Source organism: Labrus mixtus, chromosome 6 (assembly GCF_963584025.1).
Source record: "Labrus mixtus chromosome 6, fLabMix1.1, whole genome shotgun sequence".
NCBI classification, from domain to species: domain Eukaryota; kingdom Metazoa; phylum Chordata; class Actinopteri; order Labriformes; family Labridae; genus Labrus; species Labrus mixtus.
This window is the reverse complement of record NC_083617.1, coordinates 10,914,269-10,941,064: the sequence shown is the minus strand read 5'-3', so window position 1 is coordinate 10,941,064 and position 26,796 is coordinate 10,914,269. Positions and strand designations below refer to the sequence as shown.

The window sequence follows — 26,796 nt, the reverse complement described above, 5'->3', positions numbered from 1 at the left end:
GATTTGACGTAAAAACAAAACAAACAAAAAAAACGAAAGTTTTCATAAGGTCAATGTTAAGTCGTCATTTGAAACCCCCAGAGGACCACTAGGGGAATGTCAAAGCGTAAAGCCTTTTTTATGTATGTAGGCTATTGGACAAACGTCACATACGTAAATGTCAACCGTGAAAACTAACAAAGAAAAAAAAAACAGGAACAAACTGAGCCTCTTTACGCACTGTTATGCCCTTTTACCGTCCAGTGATGCAGGAATGTGAAGGATGCTGAGTGTCCACCTGATACACTGCTCTGCGCCCGGGGGAGGAGGGGGGGGGGTCTCCACTCTCCACTTCGGCTGCCATAACACGATCCGCTCAGCTCGTGCATGCACGCAGGCGGGCAGGCATCCTCAGAGAGATCTGCCGGGAAGTCCACGATCGTCAGGGGAATCTGAGCGCATTATCCGAGAGCTCCGTGTTGTTTTTGTGTTATTCTCCAAAGGACATAACAAGAGGAAGGAGGTGGATCCGAGCAGGAAAGACAGATATCGACATCACCAGCCGCTGCGCCGTGTGAGGCGAGGTCACCGCAAAGTAGCACGGTAAGATGCGGGGAAAACAACAGCAGAGAAAAAAAACCAGCCGGGCTACTTACCCATCTGTGTATTTACGCGTAAACAGCTGCTGATGTCTGCCTACCTCATTTTGAATCCCACTCCCTGCATGCTGTGTGCTTTTGATGCGCAGTACTCCTCTTAATTCGCTTATAATTAGAAGAACTGCTGCGTTTCGCTTAAAGCAGAAAATGCCACGACAAATCTCCAGGGAGGGGGAAACGAATGCAAAGATGTGTCTGCTTCGTCTATGCAGCCATTCTTGAGCACAGACCAACACGGGCCACATACAGTAAATATGGGTTAGTGGAGCAAATCCATACGCCCTGCGACCACTAGGATGCTATGGGATCCTTCTAGCTGTACCCAAATAACGCTTTATAAACGGACTCTAACAGTGATCAGATACATTTTTAGGTTTAAACCCCGATCAGATGATAACAGGAAGGGGCATGTTGGGTATGCAGCATCCTCTCTGGTCTAGACAGAACACGCGTGGGGGCGAGTAGGCTCCATGTAGTATTCATGTAGACAGGCCTGTGAGCTGCATGCTAAACACTGGATGTTGCACAGGCTTGCAGCGATGAAGGTTGTTTTGTGAAGAGTAATAACGTGACAGTCATTCTTCAAGCAACTTTCATTCAAACAGATTTTTAGCTCTCAAAATACTCTAGACATAGATGCAAAATACACAGCAGTTCCTACATCATTTGCATTCATAGAGTGTGTGTACCATTTTGAATAGGCACTGATAGCAAACCTCTTTAACTGATCATTACAGACTCTAATAATAATGTGAGAGTGACATAAGGCTTTGCTGTAATTGCTTCAGTATATGGGAAAGTGGTGGAAAAAGCCATGTGTTCATACATGAATTATAAATGCCGACATAACCTCATTCACAATAACTTCACCTTCAGCTCTATTCTGATTAAATGGCCTAATAAAATCTGATGTTAATTATAGAATTACCTCAGACTCCACATCTGTGAGCTGGATGTTTGGCCACGTAACCCACATCTCGTTCTCCTGGGGAATACACGAGCTATAGTTAGACCCATGCTAATGCAAAGTCTAATTTCCTGATGATGACTCCAGGTGAGAGTGACGCCCATCCACACTGGCCTGTTTCATACCGCTGTAGCTTATAGGTTAGCATGCTGCCCCGCATTAACCCTGACAACATGAATGCTGGACATTGATACAACTACAGCCCGGGTAGAAAAACATGAGTCACTGTTGAGTCAACGTGGGCCACTTCCCTTGGTTCAAATGTTATCCATCTGCTCGGGGGATAATTCTGAGGTTGCCATAGATGTGCTATCAGGTGACGGTCATAAAACTTAATTCAGTGCTTCCTTGGCGTCATCAGGTGAGGAGATCTTTTTCAGTGTGACTGCTTTAAAAGTGAAAACTAAATAGATCCTATGTAGTATCTTTAATTTTTCCATCACAGAGTTTTGTTTTGAACCAGTTTAGTGTCAGCTTTGCAAAGTCACATCCAGTTTGTGACTGTAAAACTATGTTGTTTAGAGATTTTTTAAACAGATTAAGTTGTTTCCGAGAGTTAATGCTTTGTGTTAAACCCAGAGAATTACATTTTATACAGTGTTGGAAAGCAATTCTTTAATCCTCACTGATTTAAATATCATCTTGATTACTCCATTACATCGTGGCTGGCACGTACAATAACATGTGGGCTAACTAAAGCTTGACACATTTTTCATTAGGTGACTGGATAATTACCCTTTCCTGATTCGCTGATCTTTATTGTCAGACTTTTGTCACTGCTGCCTTCTTCGTGAGTTGTTTGTTGTCCTTTCTGCTGCAGTGGTTCTTGATTTAAAAACACTCTGACTGTCCCTGCAGTGTTGATTATAACAGAGCAGGTAGGATGGACATTACTGTATTTGTCGTTATACTGGATGTAGGCCAGCCTGGTCGGGGATGTTTAACCCTTTTTGTAAAGTTATTTTTTGACCTTTTTTGCAGCTGAAGAGAGACAGGGAATGTTGGGATGAAAGAACGGGGGGGAGACATGCAGCAAAGGGCCGAGTTTGGATTTGAACCTACGGCCGCTGCGATGATGACTAAAGCCTCCGTACATGGGGCATGGGAGATACAGCTAGGCTATCATGGATGTTTAACTCTTGTTACAGCCTCCAGATATGTCCACAGCACCATCACAGCCAAGTTTGAAGAGTCACTTTTGCACATTTTGACTGGAGGCTAGCTTTCAGTTATATTGATTATATTAACACATCATGTGTGTTTGAAGCTCAGCTTCTTTCTTGCCATGTCAGCTTGCTAGGTCGGTGTTTCATAAGTAAACCATGACTTGCGGTGTAACTTGCTCGGAGGAGAAGAAGTTCTTGAGTTCTCGGGGGGGGTAAGGGAAGATAACAGAGTGTTCATTTTGTATGAGGGCTGCAGCATCTAAACTCAAGGAGCTGTGTGAGTAAACACTAACACTGAACGACAGAAAGAAGCATTCACAAACAGGTCAGACTGAAGCAACAAGACTGTTCAATCCTTCGCCACTAACACGTTTTGATATGTTCTGATATTATTTCTTCCTTTCCAGCACCAACTCTGGTACCTGGTAGAGGTTTGCTAATCAGTCACTCCCTGATAAGTGCTAAGGCTAGCTATTTATCTCAGTAGAATGCCAAATAGAGCAACAAGAAATTCAGTCAGTCTCACAGATGACTGGAGTAGATTTAGAATTATGTGCTAATTCATATATTGACTTTGAATCCATGGATTAATGAATCTAGAATCGTTTTGAATCAAAAATTGATTCTGAATTGAATCATTACCCCCAAGAATCGGAATTGAATCGAATCGTGAGACACCCAAAGGTCCCAGCCCTAGTACCTAGACATGCATATTGTCCAAAACGAAGTACCCCAACGATACAGAGAAGATAAAGCAGATCTTAATTTTTACATGTCCATTTTTTCCCATCAACCCTCCCTGGATCTGATATTCATTGCTACTTGGTAATTGGCTAGCTAGGGTTAAACATCTTGTCAAATATTTAAAAAAAAGATGCATACAGAGAATGCCATGAAGCCCTTTTTTCTAGTTTGAGTTTCAAATAAATTTTTTATGACAATAAAAATAAATAAATAAATCCAGGAATATATAAACATTTGGGATCAGCAAAGGAGAAGATTTATTCTGGGCTTACAAATGATAGCATGAGATCAACACATAGACTAATATACTCCCTGATATTGATTTAGGATGCATCAGAAGCTATTTCTAGTTCTAGTATTCGTATCTGAGCATCTTCAACTGTGTAAAAGTCACATATTTAAGTATGTGAGGTTTAAGATAGAGATGATCTAGCACTGTTTGCTGCAGTTTGATCTCATTCTCGCTGGACTCCAGTGAGAGAAACACACTTCCTTCCCCCTTGTGCAGTAGAATGAGTGCTGAAGCTGTAATTGCCTTGATTATTATCTCTTGTCCCTGGTTTCACCTTTACTGTGGCCCAGAAGTGTCATTTCCAGAGTCCTCAAACTTGAGGCTGGAGATTACTCTGCTCATCTCCTGATATGAAGGCGTTAAAATAATATTCCTCGGCTATTTCCCTCGGCGATGACCACTTATTTCACGGCGTGAAGGTTCTGACACGCTCAGTAGACCAGTCAGTGTGGGTTCAGGACTCGTGAGTACAGAGTTATAGCCTCTATGAAGTCTTAAAGTGAAATTCCTCTTCATTGATTTAGCAGAAGACACCATTGTTTAACCTTTTAGTCTTGTTTTCCAGATAATTTCTCTGCATGAACCATCACAGATCAAATAGAATCAAGACACGCCTGAGCCTGTGTGAAACCAGATTTTCCAACCTGACTTACATAATTCAGTCCCAGTTTGCTCACCAAATAAAGCATCATGAATGTAGGTTGTCCTGCATGCATCTGTGCCAGTAGTTCACTCCATTTCATATGAAACAGCACATTTGTCATCTCAGGAAACCTTGTGCTTCTTTGGTTAAGAGTCCCATCAATATTGGATTCATGCAGCAGGAAGTTGGCATGTGAATAGCGTGAATAGCTAGCTTCAGCTTCATTGAATTCATTGGATATGAGGAGTATGCATGTCGCACCAATTCGTGCAAATATTTGAAAAATATTTTTTAAATTCTCATCAAAGGATTTCACGTTATCTCATAGCAATGCTTAGCTACAGTAATCAGTGTTGTCTGTTGTCTTATGAATTAATGAGTGAAGCACAGAGCGCTGGGTGATGACTGCACTCCCATCAATCTTTAATGGCCTGCATGATTCTGCTCTTTGTCAATGGACGGAGCGGCGCAGGAAGGAAGCGCTTGTGCCTTCAGTAATCGCATGTCATGAGGATGTTTCCATCTTCTGTGGGCTCAATGTGCAGGACTGAGTGTATGAAGATGGTCACATTAAATACCTCCAAAGAGTTAAATTAATACACTACATTATGAATGCAAATTGATCTGTATGAATATTTTATACGTTTTATCCTTTAAACCTTAGAGACAAATTGAAAGTAGTTTGAGAGAGAATGCTTCTTTTCCCCTAAAGAATATTTACATTGATACTTCATACAAATATATACATTTACAAAACCTACAGTAAACTCTGCGTACTGTACAAAGAACACAACTTGTATTCAAAACCCATTCCTTCTTCCCCCTTCTATCCCCTTTACCAGACGGAGTTTCATTCTGCTTTAGTTTAATACTTCAACTCTTCAGTAAAAATCAGGCGCATGCTGGAAGTCAGGTTTGTATTTAGGTATGAAAGATCGATAAGAAACAGGGGAAACATCTAAAATAATAAGTAGGAAAGTGAAAACAGGGTTGGAGGGGGGGAAAATAAAACTAAACAAGAATAATAACTTATTTGCATCATATATTGGATTTAGAACTATTATAGTATGTTGCAGTTGCAAAAAGCTGCAGTTCCATTTATCTCAGAACTCTGATCTTGTAGGGGATGACGTACCACCAGAGTTAACCGCGTTCCAGTTGCGAGGCGAACAAGCAACATGGACGACTCCAGGAGTGCATATGTTTTGCCAGCTCGTACCTGACGATAACAACACTCTGCATGATAGTTTGCATGCGGAAATAACATGACAACATGTGTACTGATGGAACTTAAACGATTATTTCGTTGGGATTTATTTAATTATGCAAAAAGAATCACAATAGTTACAGCTTAAACTTTACTGTTAATGCACGTAGCAGCCATGTTGGATCAAATGGAACACACCTTTCGCTCATAGAGGGTGTCATTTCCTCAGTGTTGCACATTACCTTTCTATCTATGATTAACATCTTTATCTCTCTGCTTGGTTACCAATGTTTTCTCAAACCTACTTAATAACAATGAGCAGTGAGAAATGTGCTCACATCCGCTCAGGAACATTTCCTCCAGTGATTCATCTTTGATTGACACATCCAGTAACAAGATTAACGTTTAGCCAGCCGAAGGTCAAAGTCACATGACCTGTGTAGTAACTGTCTTTTTTTCCCATTATATGTTTTTTTTCTTGACCTTCTTCGTGTCGTCTATTCATTCATCAGTTCCACATATATAGAGTATAGCAGAGTGAGTTTTTATTATAATTCTGTTTAAATAGAAAAATATACTTCCTATACTACCTTAAAGGAAGACTTCATAACTCTACACATCATGTTACTGAGCATTACAGCACACAGCCAGTGGAAGCAGTTGTATATTGATTGTCTGTGGTTCAGCGGGAGCCCTGCCTGAGAAAATTACAGAAATTACATCTTTTTGGTCATCTTCTCTCATGGGTGTGGAGTTTGAAATACATGGGTGTTAACCTCGCAGACGTTCTGTGAAAGAGTTACATTAGAGTAGGTGGTGGAACTGCTGTCTTCAGTACTTAACCTATACTACAGCAGGACATGTCTGCTGCTGCTGCTGTATTGATTTCTTGTGCTAAATAAAGTATAACAGATGCAATGATGGTAAAAAAAAAAACATAATGCTGATGGGGCGCTGATAGCCTAGTGGTTATGTCGCGCGCTCCATGCATTGAGGCTGTGATCGTTATCGCAGCGGCTGTGAGTTCGATTCCGGCCTCGGCCCTGTGCTGCATGTCATCCCCTACTCTCTATTCCCCAACATTTCCTGTTTCTCTTCGGCTGTCCTATCTAATAAAGGCAAAAATCCCCTAAAAATATAACTATAAAAAAATAATGTGATATTAATGACAGGAGATATATGGAGCAGTAAACTGTCTTAAATATTATGTCAAGATTTGAAACTCCTCATTAGTAGGTAGATCAAAATTAAGAAATTACATTTCCTTAAGAATAAATGTATCTAATTTAAGGCCTTAAATCACACTACAGAATTGTATGTAGCTTTTATGCTAAATTGAACATATTTTGAATTTGTTTACTGTAGCGGTAAATACATATTTTTCTAATTTTAGTAAAACATAAAAATGTATGTCATTGAGGGATTAGAAAGCTCAACTGTGACTTGGTATGTGTATGAAAGACAACTGGATTTTAATAAAAGCTAATAAAATACCACATATCTTGAAATATGTACTAAATGAAGCATATGGAAACATTAATAAGGATCCATGAAGCCTTTTAGGAGACATAAACTAAGTTAATTATTTTGTGTCGGCTAAAATCATGATTTGTTTACCGTCACAAAGCAGCAGTTTAACAACAGTAACACATCCACATATTAAAGATTGGCCATCATGTCTGGCGCGTGCTCTTTTTTCCACTGTCCTTTATTCCAAAATGAAAAGAAAAAATGTTTCCCAAAAGTCCCCCTCTGCAGGTGCAACACTACACTGCATTCTAAAGCTGCACTTCTTAAGAGCCTTTCAAACAGGCTTACAGTTCTGGGGGTTATAGGGTGTGCTTTTAATGGCAAACATGTTTATGTTCAGATGCCAGAGACTTTGCATCATTTGGAAAAGTTGAGCATGAGCTCGTACAGCAGCGCGGCAGGGGAAGGAGAGGTGTTTTCCATACCTTGTTCATTCATTCTCCTCAGACTGAGTGGGCTCGTCCAGCTGGGTCATGGTGACTAACGCACCTCTTCTTCTCTGCTCTCTGCTCGGCTGCGTCACAGCAGCCAAGAGTTTACAATATGGCTTTGTGTGTCACACCTGTGGGCAGGGGGACTCTGAGAGTAGGCGTGAGGGGGCAGAGGAGGCATGCTTTCTTTTTTTCAGACTAAGACAAGGAAAAAGAAAAACATCACAATTAAGTCTCTGTGTGAATATTGAAGAATTAGTCTCAGTCATTCTCTCAGATATATATGAGGCTGTGTTTAATTAAGCAATGCTGTTTGTTAAACAGCCTTCTCCTGATTACTTCCATTACATTTGAAAGTGATTCTTACAGTCATGATGTTGGAAACAAGTATGCAAACTTCTCAAGTGTGAGAAGACTGATTCAGATACTGATTGGTATGGAATTAGTTTTGGATGACTGCAAATAAATAGCTTGATAATGTTTTTTATCCTGCAGCAGTGAGTCCTGTAAGATGAAACGAATGAGTCGTTTTTTTCCCCTCTGCAGACGAGCATTAAAACAGTATGCAAACATGTGGCATGCACTGAAACAGTCTTTCCATGTCAGCACACACTCTTAACAGTTAATTAAATGCAGGAGTCATTCCCTCAGACATATTGTGCACAGATGCAAACTCCCCCTCATTACTCCTCTCTTTTGTGTATTCATGCATTTCGAGGGTGTATTTGAGTGAGCACTGCGTCGCAGAGAATCTGCTGATCTGTTACGGTTTAATCATGTAATGTGTACAAAAGCTTTTGATTTGTTTCAACTAACTATGGCTTTATTTTTTAGGTTTCCGCCTTCCCCTCTGACTTGATTCCAGCCCAAAGCTCTCTGGCACCGTCAACCTTTGCCACCTCTGCATCCAGTATGGTTATCGATAACAGAGAGAGGATGTGAGTAGGAGAAGCGCTGAGGGTGGAAAAAACCCCCCAAATAAGTCACTCAGAGACAGGAAGTGGGTCCACGTGGCTGCTATGGCCTGACAGGTCAACGGATACCAGATCACACCGGCTTTGCTTGGAAGTGTAAGTCTTTTATCAACCCCTCTGGCGGTCAATTCTCTTTCAGGGAATCAATTAAAACTCAATCAATTCAAAGGAAATCATTAAATATTAACAGTGTTTCCTTTCTAGATGTCACTAAACTGATTATATAGATGCATTTGTCTGACCTTAGCTATGCAGAGAACAGTGATTTACATGTAAAAAGGACTTAGAAGGTGAGATAAAAATAGGAGCATTCCATGTGTAGGAGGAGATGTTTAAAACCCGTGTTTTTGTAAAAGGTATTTGTTGAAAAGCCTCCCTCATATGTGAAATACAACAAACAGCAGAGACTTACCACAGACTGTACAGCTCCATCTTTTTTTACTTCCCCCGTGTGCCGAGGATGTCTACCATTATGGCTGTTATCTCTGAACCCAGAATCTAGACATTTATCTCCTGCAGCTCCTCTCCTCCTCTCTCCTCGTTTCTCATCTCATCTCCTCTCTCATCTCTCCTCTCCTCTCTGCTGCCACACTTTACTGACATGTGTTTGTACTCTCGTTCCATCCTTTTTTTTTTTTCTCCCTGGCACTTGAGAAATAGAAGTGGTGGCTGTTTCTGGTTTTTCTGTTCTTTTTTTTTTTTTTTTTTCTTTTTATCTTCTCCGCCTTTGTTTCGTCTCTCTCTCTCTCAAAGGAGAGGTTTCTTTATCTTTCTGTCTACAACGCATGCCATCCATTCTGTGCCAAGCTCCAAAATGTGGATCTGTCTTTGAGGCGGTATTGATCTGGGAAGAAACTGAGACATGATTGGAAACAGCTATCTATTTGATATATGTTGTTGTTGTTTGAGAAACCTCTATAAACCAGAACATTCTTTACCTTTGTTATAAAGCCAGTTACCAGTCGACAGTACAAAAGGCGTCCACGATTTATCTGTAGTTATCATGTCTCATGCGTGTTTAGAAATTAGCAATCATGAAGCAATATGGCTCCCACTGTTCCAATCAAAAAAAACATAGAGAAATAGGCATTGAATCTTGGAATGCCTTCTGCAGAGTGTAACTGATAAAACATGGTGAGGCGTGCAACTGAACCTTGTCAATGAAAATGAAAAGATGGAAGTGTAGATACCTTGTTGTCAAGCTTAAAAGGGATGGTAGGAGAAGCTTGCATCATATGTATGTGTCTTTACAAGCCTGCATACCATCATGTATTAATCTCTTAATAGTGCATACAGTGAATGATTTATAAGAGATCTTTACGTAGCGCTAATAGGTGATAGTATAATGCCTCAAGTAACTCTGAACACATTTTTGCACAAACAGTTTCTGTGTATTTTTGGGTCTTAAATTCAGCTGCTTCTTTTTTGGTTTTGGCACAGAGAAATCTCCCTGCAGGTCACATCTGTGATTTTCAACCTGTCAGGATTTTTTCATTCGGCTCAAAAAGAAACTTCTCTCACCTGGATTAGTCCAGATTTTTGTGTCTGGTTGGAAAGGGATAAAACATCCGCTTCCCGTGCACAGTTTGGTATAAATTAATGATAAAGATGAGTGAAGAGGCTGCGGCGCTGGCAAGAGAAAAAGAGACATTTCTGTGGTGGGTGTTTCTATTTCTCTGAGTCTTCCTCTCAGGTTTTCATGTGAGAGCGAAGGTGAGGGAGATGTTTAACTGAAGCAGAACAGATTCATTTTATGCTGCTGTGAGTCTACGGTTTTTCAGAGACATGCAGTTTATATCACCGTTTTCTTTTACTCAGGGTTTTTAAGCATGTAGTAGGCTTACATGCAATGCACAATCATGTAAACATGCTCAATTCTATCTCGACTCACAGACACAAAAGCAGAGTTGATCAGTGTTTAATTATGCATTTGTTTGTGCACAAAGTATTAACATTACCCTCGAGGGTCAAACAACATGTGATGCGTTCTGAACTTAGCTTTGCATCATGCATGGATGGTATGGTTTGCTCCCACTCTCCCATATTAAGTGAAGCAGAATAATGTAATTCTCTGGTAACAATTATGTCAAGCAGGTGCAGGAGGTTGATTCCACTGTTTCATTTATCAGACAGAAAAGCAGGGATCTGGAAATATGGAAGCAAACACTGGTTGGTATGGCAGGTTTATTATACCAAAGAGTTTTCCTTGTTAAAAATGGGTTTTTACACTGGATTGACTTTCATTGGGTCTGATGCTGTAATAAGCTAATTCAACTACTAATATACACCCACTGCCACCTCATTAGGTACATGTGTACAATCCAATGTGATCCAGGCTCTGCACTTAGTTTTACTAAAAAGGCTTCTAATTTTTCTACCTTTTAATATGGCCCTAGTAATATTACAGCGAACGTTTCTTATTCATTCGATGGTGTTGAATTGGGGCGGCTGTGGCTCAGTGGGTAGAGACGTTTATCTCTCAACGGGAAGGTCAGGGTTTTGATCCCCAGCTCCTGCAGCCACATGACACCTAAGAAGAAGACACTTAACCCTAAATTGCTCGTGCTGCTTTGTCAGCGGCGTATGAATGTGTATGAATGGGATTAGTTACTTCTGATGGTCTTTACATAGCAGCCTCTGGTGTGTGAATGTGCGTAAATAGGTAGGTGTGACCTGCGGTGTAAAAGCGCTTTGAGTTGTCAAAAGTTTAGAAAAGCGCCTTACAAGCTCAAATCAATTTACCAATTGTTGTGATTTTATTACATATCATTAAATGATTGCATTATTCAAATTGACTCATAAAGTATTATAAGAGTTTATTTGGTTTCTGGTTGTCTGAATGTTAATAGGCCAGACAAAAAGAGTGAGAGACAACTTGATGATGTAGTTACATTTATACCTCTCTGACCATGTCAAATTCAATGAAAACCTAAAACAAAGTACAGTTGTGAGGATATTAATCATAATCAGTCTTAACAATTTCCATAAATCTAGAAATGTAGAATTGTTTAAGTTAATCACAGAAAGTTTAAGTTCAAGTTTAAATTTTAAGTTTATACCCTCTCCTTTTCAGACGTGTAAGTTGCAATATTTGAGAGCTTCTTTTGTATGATGTCGTTCATTGTTTGTACATATTTTTTTCCCCTCCTTTTTTCTCTCTTTTTTTTTTCATATGTCCCAAATAAACTTCAAACAAAGAAAGTTAGAGTCAAAGTTCAAGTCCTGTCCTATCAGAGTCACCATGACTTTGCAGATTTTATCAAAGGACTTGCTTTTCTTAAAGGGACTTACAGTGAGTGCCTTCAACCCATGAATAAACTTCTCTGTAGTTACACGAGTAATGGTTGCAGTAGAGTTTTGACTTCTCCATGTCTTAAGATGCTTACTATTGCTTGCTTGAAGTCCCTCTGTTGGTCAGAGAGCCACACTGCAATACAAACTGAATCAACAGATAGACTATAATAAGCAATCATTTCCCTTCTCTTCTTCTCAGCTGTAAAGGAACAAATGCAATCTAGACCTCAGTAATAATTTTCCATTCAATAAAAGTACTTACACTGACAGAGCATTGACATATTTTTTCATTTCTCTTCTATTCTGTCATCTCCTGGCTATATGCTGTGAATATACTGTAGCTGCCAGGAGATGACAGATATGCAGTGGCTCTGTGCTGTGACCCGTACACCCAGCATGCCTTGCAGCATAGAGCTGTAGGATGGCTCTGTGTGAGTGAATGTGACTTGCGCAGAGGGGTAGATTGGGAACAGGTGCCGACACTGTCAGCTTGTTAACACTGGGAAGAGAATTGGCTCCTTCAACGGAGTGTGGCACATATGCAACACATAGCCTTTGGCAGTGGGACGTATGTGCAGGCATTCATACATGTGATGTGAGAAAAGACAGTGTGTCTTTGTGTTGTGTGTACTTTGCACACAGAATTCTGAGACATCAACATGTAAGAGGCATTTGATTTGTTTCTCTGATGATAACAAGCATGAAAAATAGCATCATGAATTTGGACTGTGAACATTTAATAATGTCAGCATCCTGGGTGTTGTATTTCTACAGAGAGAGGCTGTATAATGTGCGAAACACAGAGCCCCTAATTTGTTGTTCTTTGTAAGTTTTTACATTCATTTTGTTTTGACATTCACATTGTTAGTGCATTATTATTTTATGCTCCATTCTACAAAGGCTTTGGGAGATATAAACCCCCCCTAGTGTTATGTGCAAGGAATTCTCTCAAAGATCACAAATTAGGCCCCTAGATGACCCATTTGTAGAAGATCTAAATTGACACAATGAATTATTCCATCCTGTCTTGTGGCCTCTATAACGAGAAGGGGAGTCGATACAGAGGATAAATTAGGACACTCATTTCTGCTTCTTTCATTTATTCCATCAGAGCCATTTAGGCAGACTTGCCCCATTTGCCCAATTTATTCTGTGATTTCTTACCCTTTTATTTGGAGGACGTGGAGGAAAGAGGAGATAGATGTGATTTTGGAGAAATTGTAAGCTAAATTTAGGAGATAATAGGACACAAGGATAATGTGTCAGAATCTATTTAATTCTGCTTTATTTGAGGGGGTTGACTTATCATTCCCCCTTTTTTTTTGGAAAGACACTCTAGGAGCTCTGCCCCAAATAAATCACTAATAGCTGCCAGCATTAAAGTGAGAGGGAAGAGTGAGAATGTGGTTTAGAATAATATGATGGTTCACTGCAGAGGGAGGGAAAGAGAGACAGAGTGACAGAGGGAGAAAAGGGAGAAACTGCAGTAGAAAAACAAACACCATCTGGCCTTGTTCAGAAAGCCAACAGTATAACCTATATACATATGCTAATTTTCTAACAACACTCTAAACCTGATTAACAATTTAACTTTTTCTTTTCAGTTGCAGAAAAACAAATGTTTATGGCTTTTAACCATATTTACACAGCCGCCATTTTTCTCTGAGATCTTTCCTAGGTTGGCAATGCCATTATGTCGTACTACTGTTTTCCATGCTAAAATGTAGTAAGTCAGACAAATCCTTCTTACTCTTTTTGGATTGACAAGCCTCTAAATAGACATTTCCTTTGAAAATCTGAAGGGACACAAGGTTTACCTCAAGTTAAAACAACGTACAACCCATCAGCGACCAATTGATACAAGCTAACATTAGCATTCAGCCACTTCCTTGCTAGTATTTGAGAGGATGCAGCAAATGCTAACATTACCTGTTGTTACATGTTTCCCCCAAAGGCATATGATTCTAGCTAATGGCGTTAGCCTGGAAGGGATTGAATGCTAACATTTTGGTAATGTTACACCACATGTTAGGAAAGTCATACGTTCCTAGCTAGTGGTCAAGTTAGCTAGGGAGTGGTTGTATGTGAACATTAGCTTTTGTCCAAGGGAAGCTAGTGAGCTATCAAACATGTTATTTATCTTGAAATATGGCTTGATGTCTCCTCATATTATCTTTCTCTGTTGTTGTTTTCAGTTTCTGGTCAATGTGATAGCAGTGACATGATTAAAAAAACCTCATGGGTATATAGGACTAACAACCTGAAACCCATTAAAACTGCAATTTAGCTACCCTTAGCTTAGTGTCAGAAGAAATTTGCCACTTTTTGTATTTGGTCAATTGGATTATACACAAGAAAAATGTCAGAAAGTGTGCCTGCCCAATTGTAAGCATGCAGGCTTCACATCAAAGACAACACAGCAAACTGAGATGGCTTCTAACAAATAATAAAACGAGCTAAACTCCACTGCCAAATGTCCACAGGGGATGTGGTTACTGTCACCTGTGGGTTAGAGCCTCCTCTCTCGTTTGATGTCTGAATATCAGGTTATTTGATATGCTGCTGCTCTTTTAAGTCAGCCTGACAGGACAAGAGTGCAAGCAGATTTCCCATAAGGACTGTTACTGCTCGGCGGAGAGACAGACATGCCTCTCAAGGCTCATCAAAGCTGAGCTCTCCTCTCTGCTCTCTGTATGCTTCAACACGCTTCAAATGTCTCATATTCATTTGGCGCCCTCTAGTGGAAGTGTGCGATATCACAGTGTTAAATCTGTTTTTCTGACCAGTTTTTTTTTTTTTTTTTTTTTCATCCATCTGCAGTGACAATGGTGTTATTTCTGGTTGGGATCTCTATTGCTGTGAATAATTCATCTCATGACAACCAGACTGCAGGTAAGTAATTACTTAAAACAGAGACAGGGTCACTTTAAGAAAGTTTTCAAAGAACAACATTTTTGACAAAGAAAAAAAGTTGAGTGTGTTGATGTAAAGTAATTTAATTAAATGCAATCCGTTAATCACTATTTGTTTTGTATGACCTGCAATTTTAAGGATAAATTGCCAATATTATCCCTGGTAGCAAAACAATAACAAAAAAAGCAATAAACTTTATGATTATTACCGTCACACTCTGGCCTTTTCTCCAACTGAGGCACTATGAAAGTCATATAGTCTTTCTTAAAAGGAACAGTGTAACATTTTGAAAAGCGTACATATTGCTGTCTTGTATAGTGTAAGATTAACACATTTATTCCAAGGTCTGAGCTGCCATTGGATAATGTTAAAGCCTGGAAGAGATGGTTAGCTTTGAAAAAAAGAAAGAACAGGTAGCCAGCCTGATTCTGTCTAATGTAAAAAAGAATTGCTTATCAGAACCTTGAAAGCTATTATCTTGACAACCCCTTTCTCTTGGTTTTTGTAAAAAAATAACTAAATAACTAAAAATAATTAAATAAATAAAGATATGAAGTGTTTTGAGCTCTGAGCTTTAGATTGGATGTCAATTTTTTTTAACGTCCAGATTCAAGCTACACATGTAGCTCCTTCCTCCTGTTTCTAATCTTTTGTTAAGCTAAGCTCACCAGCTAAGTGCATCTTCCTTATTTAATGAACAGATGGCAAGAAAAAAAATCAGTGTGCTTTCTTCTCCAATTTTAAACTTTTCTTCTAAATGGGATTTTGTCACAATCTATGTCGGAATTTTAAAAACATGATCTCTGTGTTTTCTATCCAGAGCACCCCACCCATCAGGGTGCGCACGTGTTGCCCTCGACATTGATCATATCCCTGCTGCTTATCATCGTTGTCCTGTTGACCGTCTACTGTCTGAGGTAAACAAACACATGACATTACAGGTTCACTAATTAATCTGTTAGCCTGTATTTGAGTCCATCTCTCCTTTCTTTCCTCTCTCTGTACCGTTTACCATGGATGTGAGTGTGAGAGTGAATGTGTTGTCAGGTCAGGGCATCAGGGTGGGGGTGGTTTGGAAATGGGCGGTGAGCACAGGCTTATGGGTAAACAGCTGCACCTTCGCGTAAGACTGCAGGTCAGGTCAGGCCACAGACTCTCATTCACTGACCGGCCGGCTCAGATGTCCTCTGCCTAAAGACAACATGAGGAGGAACAGCTTTGTCTCGCTCAGATGGTTGATATTGGTTTTGGTATTTGTTGTTTGTCTACTTTATGTGCTTAACAGGCTCTACAATAGAGATCAGGGTCGGCTCATGCCAACCCCCCCTTTTTAACACAGATTTCTGCCCTTTTCCCTTTCTGACCATTTTCCTTTCTCTTCTTCTCTCTCTCTCTCTCTTTTTACTGTAGGTTCAAAAACCACAGGAAAGCTCTGGTTACCTCGGTCGATAAAAAGCTTCCAAATGGCTTCTTGGAGGAACAAGGTACCGTTGTGCTGGACTCAATAATACCACCAGTGCATGAAAATATAAAGCAGCCTTTAATTTTTTATGTCTTTTTTAGTTTAATTGCAGATTTACGGTCTTTATGGACTGGGAAAGTTTCACATTTTGAAGTCCGAGGTAGCTGGAAAAGGTTTTGGAAGGTCCTTAGCTTTTTCAAGCACATAGGGAGCCATATAAACCTTCACTTCAAGTAGAAAATAAATAAATAAAGGGAAACGGCAAAATTCTGAGTTGAGACAGTTTCATGCAGCAGCAGCAGCCCCACTGTTTACGACTCAAGAAATCATTTTTGTCATGTACCCACAGAAGTAGGAAATCTTAATGGCCATGAGGCCTGTTTTTGCAGGTGCTATGAGAGCTTGTAATGTTCTCTATGGGGAAACGTTAGCAGTCTGACCACCATATATTCCCTTCAAACACAGGAGAGCAGACAGTGGTCCTCCTCCCTAGATCTCCCTCGCCATCCAAGAGGTACTTCCCCATCCCTCTGGACTCTCTGGAGGAGGAGTACCGGATACGCTCGGCAGACGATGGCAAGCTCTTCAGAGAGGAGTTCAATGTAAGCATGAGAATGTGTGTTGTGGATTCTGCTGTATATCTGACTAACATCTTTGTCCTGCAAGCAGACAACAAGTACAAAAAAAACCCAGCAATAAAATGTTGTGTTTGTAGGCTTTGTACCTGTAGCTTTTTTTTTTATCTCATGAGGATTGGCTTCTTTCTTTATAGTCGCTGCCCTGTTACTACCACCACGGGTCCTTTGAGGAGGCGAGCAGAGAGCACAACAGAGAGAAAAACAGATACCCAAACATTTTACCATGTGAGTGAGGACCTTTATTCTGCAGCAGAAACCTTGCAATGTCATTTTTCCACGTAGGAACGCTGCAGTTTTATTGATTTCTTAAATTTAAAAGAAAGGTGAAAGCTGAAATGGATCAAAAGAGCCTATAGTTAATTTACAAACGGTGACTTTTGTCTTTTCTTTTCCACAGATGATCATACGAGAGTGGTGTTAAATCATCTTGATGGACACCTGTGTTCAGACTACATCAATGCATCTTACATAGATGTGAGTCTTAATTGGATTTATGCTTTTAAAGATGATGTTTAAGGTAAATGCAGAGTTTCATTGATGCTGTTTGTCCCACACAGGGTTTTAAAGAGAAGGGTAAATTCATTGCAGCTCAAGGTAAATATAGCTCGGTTAAGTATTTTTGAGTCACTTTATCAGGAGAGGTTAAGATGCTTTTTTTCTGCATTTTTTTAACACTTTCCTTAAATGTTTCCTCCAGGCCCAAAGCTTGAGACAGTGGCCGACTTCTGGCGGATGGTCTGGGAACAGAAAATAGCGACTATAGTAATGCTGACGAATCTAAAAGAAAGGAAGGAGGTTCGTCTCTCTGCACCCTATTCTTTCTAATTAGCAACAGGGGTGAACTTTTCTCCAATCTATACAGCTCTAATGCGCCATTAGTGAAACCCTTTTGTATTCTCATGACCCAAAGTCATGGGCATAATTTATTTGACCCCCTTTACCCAACTGAGAATCTATACAAAGTGTCACCCAGCAGATTAGTTAGCATTGCATTAAATTTAGCCTCAAAGGGATGATCAATTGAGAGCTCAACAGCAGGTTTGATAGGGCAGAATGGAAGCATTGGGGATCAATGACAGAATAATTGTTGATAAGATCCTGAGAGGCTTCTTGATAATTAGTCTGAGAATCTCGTTAATGAGTTGAAACGTCACTGTGAACATCTTATTGACTGACAGCGAGTCGAACAAAGTCTCTGTGATTGCCTTTGAATTAGATTGTGAAATACACGCGTCAAATAGGCATTCCTACACGTACGCACACCATACACACAATAGATACGGGTTCTACATTCATTTCTTTTACACGATACAAGGATGATTCATTTATTAATTTATTTTTTAAATCTGGCTCATATTTCATGACAAGTCATCACTTTTCTGTTTGAATCTCTCTCCAGGACAAATGTTTTCAGTACTGGCCGGAGAAAGGCTGCTGGATGTACGGGAATGTCAGGGTGGCCATGGAGGATTTCACTGTTCTGGTGGACTACACCGTTAGAAAATTTTGCGTTCAATATGTAAGTGAAAAAATGCAGCTCTACACATCAGAACATTAAATGATTAAATAATAATAAAGGCTCAATACAGGATGCATTTTAAAACTATTTGTGTGTTTCATTGTGCTAAACACAAGGCCTGACTTTCATCATGCACATTATTTATAATTAAGTTAAATGGAAACGAGATACAATATGCTTTTATGTAGACTTATACACACACAGTATTAACATTCTTTTTCATAATTGTTCTTAATATAGTTCTTTATTGCTATTAAAACAATATAATCATAACAGCATGATTCTTATTAAAAATGCACAAGAATAAAAAGCTGCATTGAGCTTGTGTATAAAAGTAATGTTTCCCAGGGGAGAATGGGACTGTTTAAGTTAACTGTGAGATGATAGAAAATATCATAAATAAAAACAACAATACGAAAACACATTAAAGAACATTAAAGGATGTGTGCAATAATCACAGCGTGATATTTTGTGGGTGTATTTAATGTACGGTAAACACTGTTTTAGAATGTGCTCATCTTAAGAGGTTCTCACACGTCGAGTACCCGTGTTTCTTTTTTCCTCTGCGTCTTTGACTGCCGACTTCTATCTCAGTGTACTGCAAAGCCTTCAGATTGCAAAATTCACTTTGTTCCCTCTCCATTTGAAGCCAGAGCAGTGCAGATATCCTCTCTGACTGTGTGAAAACTACGAGTGAGCTGAAGCTCTGCAGCACGAGCAGACAGACCGGCTGCTTTCGCATTCAGCTCTCTGAACGCAGAGCAACCGAGTGTTCAAGAGAGTGAAATGATGATCTCCTGAGAGAGCATTCATGAGATGTGAGAGTGTGACAGAGGAAAACCAGTACACATGTTTAATAATGATATTCTGTCACACATTTTGGTACAAATTGTTCTGTTAATTTGTGGTTTCTCTTCCTGAAGGTTACACTTTTTACTCAACTGTACTTTACAAAAATACAGACCAAACATCAGCTGATTAATATGTGTATGTAGAGAGAATATGATCTGTGTCTGTGTTCCACAGCAGGGCAGCGATGGTCCCCGGGCTCCCCGTCTGGTCACCCAGCTCCACTTCACCGGCTGGCCAGACTTCGGGGTGCCGTTCTCACCCATCGGCATGCTGAAATTCCTCAAGAAGGTCAAGGCTGTCAATCCATCCTACGCTGGACCCATTGTTGTGCACTGCAGGTAAAAAACAAAAAAAAAGTACAGCATGATCGAAGCCAGGAGAGAGCATCTGAGAAAAGACATACCAAAATAGTAAGAGGTGATTGTAAGTCATTGTTCAGGATAAGAAAACACTTCTGAGAAAAACTGAAATAAAATAGATGGAAAATGAAATATTCTTCAGACCTTTTCAAACATAGAAATGATTTCACGTTTCTTCCTTTCTGTACATTTAATTTCATTTAAAAAAAATCTCTATTGAGAGGGAGATAAAAAGAGCAAACATAAAAGAAAGATGTGTGGGGAATCTTCTCATTTGCTGACAAGATGATGTTTCCTGCCGTCACCTGCACCAGGATATAAGGACAGACAGTGCTGTGCTCAGGACATCCACGCTTGTAAAAAAGAAAAAATGTATTTGGGCATATCAGTATGAAAAAGTGTTAAAACACATGGTTGTCCCAGCGTCCTCTTCTATACTGCAAACGCTACAAATAAGCGTAATTACATACTGTGACAAAATCTAGAGGATTTTTTAGTTAAATGAAAAGCAGAAACGTTTCCATAATTGGAGAAATTACATATACATATACATATATATATAGATATATATATATCTATATATATATATATAACGGTGCACTGCAAATACTCACAACCAAGTGGTGATTTTTCAGTGCACTGCTTTATATGTATTCAATTTCTCCAATTATGGAAAAGTTACTGCTTTCATTTATCCAAAGAAATCCTCCTTTCCATTACACAGATTTATTTAGCTGTATCCGTCCTTCCTTTCAGTTTTGTGTTATTTCTCTGTGTCCTTGCTTTAATTTTTTACTAGCCATGAATTATGTATTTAACACAGAAAGCACGCTTTCCCTATTCACCCCATCCTCTCTCATTACACCAAGGTACAGTTTCTTTAAATCATAATGATTCCAAGGAGCAGGATATTTTTCAAACTTCAAATATAGTAAACAGTATGTACATATACATTCGTAGACATATCCTAAAAGTATCAGAGGGATTGGTGTCCATGTGCCTGAAATGTAAATCCTGAGTTTCAGCAGAAGAGGTTACAATGAAAGTTTAGATATCATTTTATTTGATAACACTTAAAATGTCAGTCTCTTTATGATGTTAAATACAGTAAAATGTGGCATGTGCATGTGTTTGTCCAGTAAATCACTGTAAGGCATCAGCAAAGAAATCTGTAGCCGATTGTAGCGACTGCAGCAACAGGTGCTCGGGGAGAGGGACTGTTGTTCTTGAGTGGGGCCCATTGAAGAGGCTTCAACACCCCGCTGTGGAATCTCTGCTCTGTGCTCCCTGAGGTGCCGTCCGCTGAAATGACCCCTGTAAATCTATTAGGAGTGAGCTTGAGCACTTTTACACATGCTTGGGGGCTGTCCGCCAGTGACGTCTAAGTTAAGAACACAGAGACAGTATAGAAATATGTCAGAAAAAAAAAACATTTTTGAAATCCTAAAATCACGTCTGTTTTTTGTATTTTAAGTAAAAGCAAAAATGTTTGTCTTCTACTTTGATTTTTCCCCCTAAGAGTTTTTATTTGGTTTTGTAGCCACACCTGGTTTTTGTCACTGAGAAGACCTTGTGTCATGTTGTTTGTGTTTCCACAGTGCCGGGGTTGGGAGGACTGGGACGTTCATTGTCATTGACAGCATGATCGACATGATGCACATGGAACAGAGGTTGGATGTCTTCGGCTTTGTGAGCAGAATACGAGAGCAGCGTTGTCAACTCATCCAGACAGATGTAAGTGTTGACCCTCTCTGACCTGATGTTCTTTGGACTGACAGCTTCACTGGCTGCTCTGGTCGGGGCATAAACAAGCTAGGACATGTAAAAACAACCTTGTCTGTGATGCAAAAAATGCGAGGAAATAGTTTGGCAAACTTTTTTTTTTTTTTTTTTTTTTTTTTTTACATTTTTTCCGTCTGTGTCTTCCTTCTTAGATGCAGTACTCCTTCATCTACCAGGCTCTGTTGGAGTACTATCTGTATGGAGACACGGAGCTAGATGTGTGCTCTCTGGAGGGCCATCTGCAGAGGCTTCACAACACCAGGGCTCCCCACGACAGGCTGGGCCTGGAGGAGGAGTTCAGGGTAGGAAGAAAGAAGCTCGCTCTTGAACATTTTCAGTGTGTAATGAATCGTCCCCATCACCCTGCACCCTGCACGGGTGTGTTTTCATGGAAGAATTTGCCCAGGGTGCCACTCCTGGCAGTAGTAACATAAATAACAATGCTTTGGATCAACTAAAACGTTATAAAGCAGAACCATCTGCTGCACAGAATTTTTTTTTTTGTAGCTAGCTGAAAATTTCTTATTTTTTACTGCAAAAAGTCCTTGAGTTCCTGAAAAGCAAATAGAAACTGGATTCTTCTCTACTTCATGCATTTTCCTTTTTGCATTTCTAAAGGTCGTCTGTCTTTGAATCAATCGCTCAAAAAAAAGTAAACCTGCTTAAAAGCCTTGTACTGCTCTGTCCTGATAAAAAACAAACTTTCTGATCAAACAATCCACTTGTGTTTCCCCCCGCATCAGAAGCTGACCAACGTGCGCATAATGAAGGAGAACATGAGAACCGGCAACCTTCCTGCCAACATGAAGAAGAACCGTGTGCTTCAGATCATTCCATGTAAGGACCGCTCGTATACCCTGAACAGTTTCATAATACATCACATCCTAGTAACATCAAAGTCACACACTCGGTGTGGTTTTAAAGATGCCGTACACAGATATCTCGCTAATCAGTCCGTGTATCTGTGTGATCAATGACATTTCAAATCAGGCTTGTATCTTGGCTTAAAGTTACGGCTCTAGAGCAGGGGGGAAAAAAAGAGTTCAACTATTTTACGATGAAAGCTGATATAGGCTCTGGCGTGTTTGGTCTTAATAACACAGCTAAAGTTTTACTTAGCTGTTTTTCTTTCCATCAACCTCTTCAAACTTTTATTTTATTAGGAATCACTTGCGGAAAGTTTCATTTCCCTTTTTTCTTTCGCAGATGATTTCAACCGAGTAATACTCTCAGTGAAAAGAGGACAGGAGTTCACCGACTACATCAATGCCTCCTTTATTGATGTAAGCACTCCCTCCTGAACCCCTGTATAGATTTCCCATAAAAGTATATATAAAGCTCATTGTTTCCTTTACAAACAATGCAAAATATTATGTTTGCCGCACTCTCAAGTGTTGTTTACCGGATGATCTGCCCTCCAGGGCTACAGGCAGAAGGACTATTTTATCGCAACCCAGGGCCCCCTGTCTCACTCAGTGGAGGACTTCTGGAGGATGGTGTGGGAGTGGAGGTGTCATTCAATCGTTATGCTCACCGAGCTCAAAGAGAGGGAGCAGGTACAGTATGCTGCTCTTGCAAAAGTACAGGCTGGAAAGTAGAGTTGCACTCAAAAAGAAAATTCCTTTTCATGTCGCTATTTTATTGTCTTATATTTCCTGACAGGCTGTGTGTGTATTTCATAGTTTAATGTTGTTTTTGTGGTGCACCTTGAAAATAAAACAACACAAAAGGGCAATAAATCAGTCAAATGAAGCCTAATGGCATTTCCATCTGACGTCCCCCAACAGGAGAAGTGTTTCCAGTATTGGCCATCAGAGGGCAGTGTTACCTTTGGAGACTATAGTGTGGAGTTGACTGGAAATTCACAGTGTGAAACCTTCACTCTGAAAGACATGGTGCTCACCTACAGACCAGTGCGTAACACTTTATTTCAACAATTAAAAAGCAGTCAAATGCATATGCATTTTTTTCCTGCAAGATTTTTAAACAATTCATTATTTAAGAGGAATTTAATTTACAGTTATTATCTGCCTGAAAATAACAAGAGTAAGCTCTCCATCTCACCAGGAAAAGAAGTCTCAACACGTCCGACACTTCCACTTCCACGGATGGCCTGAGATCGGAATCCCAGTCGAGGGAAGAGGGATGATTGACATTATTGCCGCTGTGCAGAGGCAGCAGCAGCAATCTGGAAACCGTCCCATAATTGTTCACTGCAGGTGAGGAACAACAGTTTATCAAATGTGTCACGTTATTCACATCTTCAGATGAAAAATATGAACAATGAAAACATCCTTCTTTGGTCCAGCCTTGCTTTTAGCACGCCTTCTTTCACTTTCACTCTGCTTTGCCTACCTGATCACCAAAATCTCTGCGAGTGATATTGGAAGGAATTTCATTTTTTCTTATGTCTGTTACAATAAATTTTACATTTTGCCTCAGTAGACCCGGTGTTCTCTGCCTAAACCACTTATGTGATCCCTTATAAAGACTTAGCTGTGAAAGCTTTGATCAGAACCTAGCTTCAGGTGAAGTGATTCTAAAGCAGCATGGCCCTGTGGGATTGATCCAATCCACTGATTCACAGTCAATTAAAACCTCTCAAAGTGAAATCTCCTCTGACTCCCACTATGATTAATCTGATAAGATGAGCTAACGACAGGAAATGGTGTCATCACTCTCTTCTATTCCTTCATCACCACTTGTCTAAGAAGGGCTTTTTAAAGCTTTTTCTCTGCCCATGGGAAATGGGGCTAACCCGCTGCAATCCCAAACGTCTCTCTACACTTCTCCGAATCGCACATCACTCTCGCTCTCGCTCCCCGTCTCTTCCTCTCTCTCTCTCCATCCCACCATCATTGTAAACATTGACTCAGTCAAACACTGAGCTTCCAAACTGATTAGTGTTAGCGTTTGGATTAGCCTCTCTTTAAGTGGGGATGATTATTAGCACTATTACACAAAGGTCACCTTTTCTCTTGCAAACTTCTTTCACTTAAATGGAAAGAAAGGATGTGCTGCTTTGCAACTCATTACAAGAGTTTCATGGCAGCATTTTTCCAAAGAAGTGCTGAAAATGATCAAATTTTCTGCTTCCCAGCTGCATTTCCAAATTGTCTGTAGCTCTTCCAGTTCTGCAAAAAAAAAAATCACGATTTCCGAAGGCCTTCCAGTGTGTGCATTATGTGATGTGCTTGCTGATGGAAATTGTGTTTTTTGTTTCCCGTGTTTCAGTGCTGGTGCAGGTCGGACCGGCACCTTTATCGCCCTCAGTAACATTCTGGAGAGGGTGAAAGCTGAAGGCCTCCTGGACGTTTTTCAGACAGTCAAGAGTTTACGCATGCAGAGACCACACATGGTTCAGACTGTGGTAGGTGGAAAGGAGATCATATCAAAGCTGCTGTGCACAAACTGTCGGCTTATTCCCGTTAGTGTTGTTTGGAAACCATCCCTGCACACTTATACACTCTCACTCTTTTTCTTTTGTTTTCCTTCCAGGAGCAATACGACTTCTGCTACAGAGTGGTACAGGATTTTGTCGACATCTTCTCAGACTACGCCAATTTTAAATAACACAGACCGCTCTGTTTACTTGTGTCAAATGAACTTATGCATTTTTTGTCTGAATGTTATTTTCTAAAGCAAGCTCTTTTTACATTTTGCACATGATTGCAGATCTTAAAAAAATGTTGTAACATACTGTAATATAAGGGAAAACATCTGTGCTCCAGGAGAGTCTGTCTCTATCAGGAATGTGTGATCTTTGAGTATCCCACTGTAAAATATAGACATTATGGCTTTGTCGGGTTTTTGATCATGTAAAAAAATAATAATAGAGTTTCATGTTGCCAATGTAGAGCATTATGGGGGATAATAAAATATTTAAAAATCTTTATTCTAGCTTTATCTATATCATGTATATAATGTAATACATGTTGCTTACCATCACTTCCATGTTGTACAGTAGATTGCATTGACTTTTATTTTTGCTTGAATTAGTCCCCGACCACAATGCCTTTGGTTTTGGTCTTGTATTTATGCTGCCCACTCAACATGTTTGATTGCTATGAGGAGAATATATTGTGTGTTTTATAAGTAGGTTAAATGATTAATGTGTAGTCCGACACGTGTTGATAATATGTATGATCTACTTGTGGCTCAAACAAAAAATCATAGAACTCAAGATACATTTCATTCTGCAATACGCTGCAAATGACTTCCCTTCTGTCTGTGAATAACTTAACAGCTGCTGCCTGTTGCAATTTCATTCAACTTCAACAACTTTTCTTCTGTTGCCTGTGGCAATATTACTGAGGAGATTGGCGCCTGACGCTGCAAAATGCAATTAGCCCACATTGGAACAGGCAGAGAATGATGTAGTACCACAGGAACCCAAATGTATTGTTCTTACACATGTTAAGCAGCCCAGCTTCACACCATGCTTTAAATAAATACCATTTTTATACACGCTAACTTTACACTTGCATGTTTGCATAACGTAGTGCCATATTGATTAGAAAGACTCTTCTAATCTTGACAAACTGGTCACCAAGTGACACAATTTTAATACAGAAAAGCCAGATGTTTATGTTGAATTTAATATAATATACACATTTTTTTAAGGATATTGTTTTTCCTGTATGGAACATGTTTGTACAAACACCCTTTCCAATAATATAGGGTTAACAGATGTACAACAATTTGAGTTTAAATAAGTGTAAGTGTGTAAAAGTGATTGGTGAGGAAAAAGGCAGAAATGCACATGTTATTGTTTTAATGAAAGAGTTGAATGAAAGTGTTGCAGTTGGACCTTGTTCATCCTGAGAAACTCAGATGAAAATGTTTGGAATCGTTATTTGATATCAAGAACCAGTGCTCAGCCAAAATATAAAATATGCATGTAAAAGCATACGGGCATATTTTGGCTGTGATAGTCTTAGTTTCATATTTAAACAAGGAAATTCAACATTGCTGCGAAATCAAAGCATATATTTTTGCAAGGCTTCTGCATACTTCTTTTTAGATCAGCAAGACTCGAGTTTGGGTGAAGAACTTTCTACTCTGTTTGTACTTCTATTATTACCAAGTCATAACAATTGGTTTATACATAACACGCTGATTGATTGATTCCTTTATTGTACATCAACTCTTGTGCTCATTGATTACACAAAGTTTCATGCATTGTTGACTCCATTTTAATGTGTTGTCATGCTGAACGAAGAAGAATTGGGGGTGCTGACTTTGAGGCCTTTGCAGCTGATGTAAATGCACAAGCATCTTGTTTCAATGATGTTTCTGCCTTTTCAATGTGTACAGATCTGAACTGCTGTTTGTTTGCTAAAAGCTGATTCCAATAAATTATAGATGGAGAGAAATGTCACATTT

The 26,796-nt window shown here is 39.6% G+C and overlaps 1 protein-coding gene across 1 annotated transcript; it reads left to right on the top strand.

The window, feature by feature from the left end:
• Positions 1 to 328: 328 nt before the first annotated feature.
• LOC132975420 (receptor-type tyrosine-protein phosphatase epsilon-like) lies at positions 329 to 26,796 on the top strand. Its single transcript, XM_061039949.1, has 21 exons — positions 329 to 582; positions 8,453 to 8,688; positions 14,707 to 14,778; positions 15,620 to 15,716; positions 16,210 to 16,283; positions 16,727 to 16,863; positions 17,034 to 17,124; positions 17,297 to 17,373; positions 17,457 to 17,493; positions 17,597 to 17,694; positions 18,299 to 18,418; positions 19,445 to 19,608; positions 21,228 to 21,363; positions 21,564 to 21,713; positions 22,155 to 22,248; positions 22,618 to 22,694; positions 22,833 to 22,967; positions 23,199 to 23,324; positions 23,479 to 23,630; positions 24,646 to 24,781; positions 24,910 to 26,796. The coding sequence occupies exons 3-21, from the start codon at positions 14,712 to 14,714 to the stop codon at positions 24,982 to 24,984; spliced, it is 2,043 nt and encodes a 680-aa protein (XP_060895932.1). The 5' UTR covers positions 329 to 582; positions 8,453 to 8,688; positions 14,707 to 14,711; the 3' UTR covers positions 24,985 to 26,796.

Coding starts and splice junctions, on each gene's coding strand:
- LOC132975420 (XM_061039949.1), top strand. CDS start 14,712: ATGGTGTTATTTCTGGTTGGGATCTCTATTGCTGTGAATAATTCATCT. Junction 14,779..15,619: donor TCATGACAACCAGACTGCAG/GTAAGTAATTAC, acceptor TTTTCTATCCAG/AGCACCCCACCCATCAGGGT. Junction 22,695..22,832: donor TCAATGCCTCCTTTATTGAT/GTAAGCACTCCC, acceptor TCTGCCCTCCAG/GGCTACAGGCAGAAGGACTA.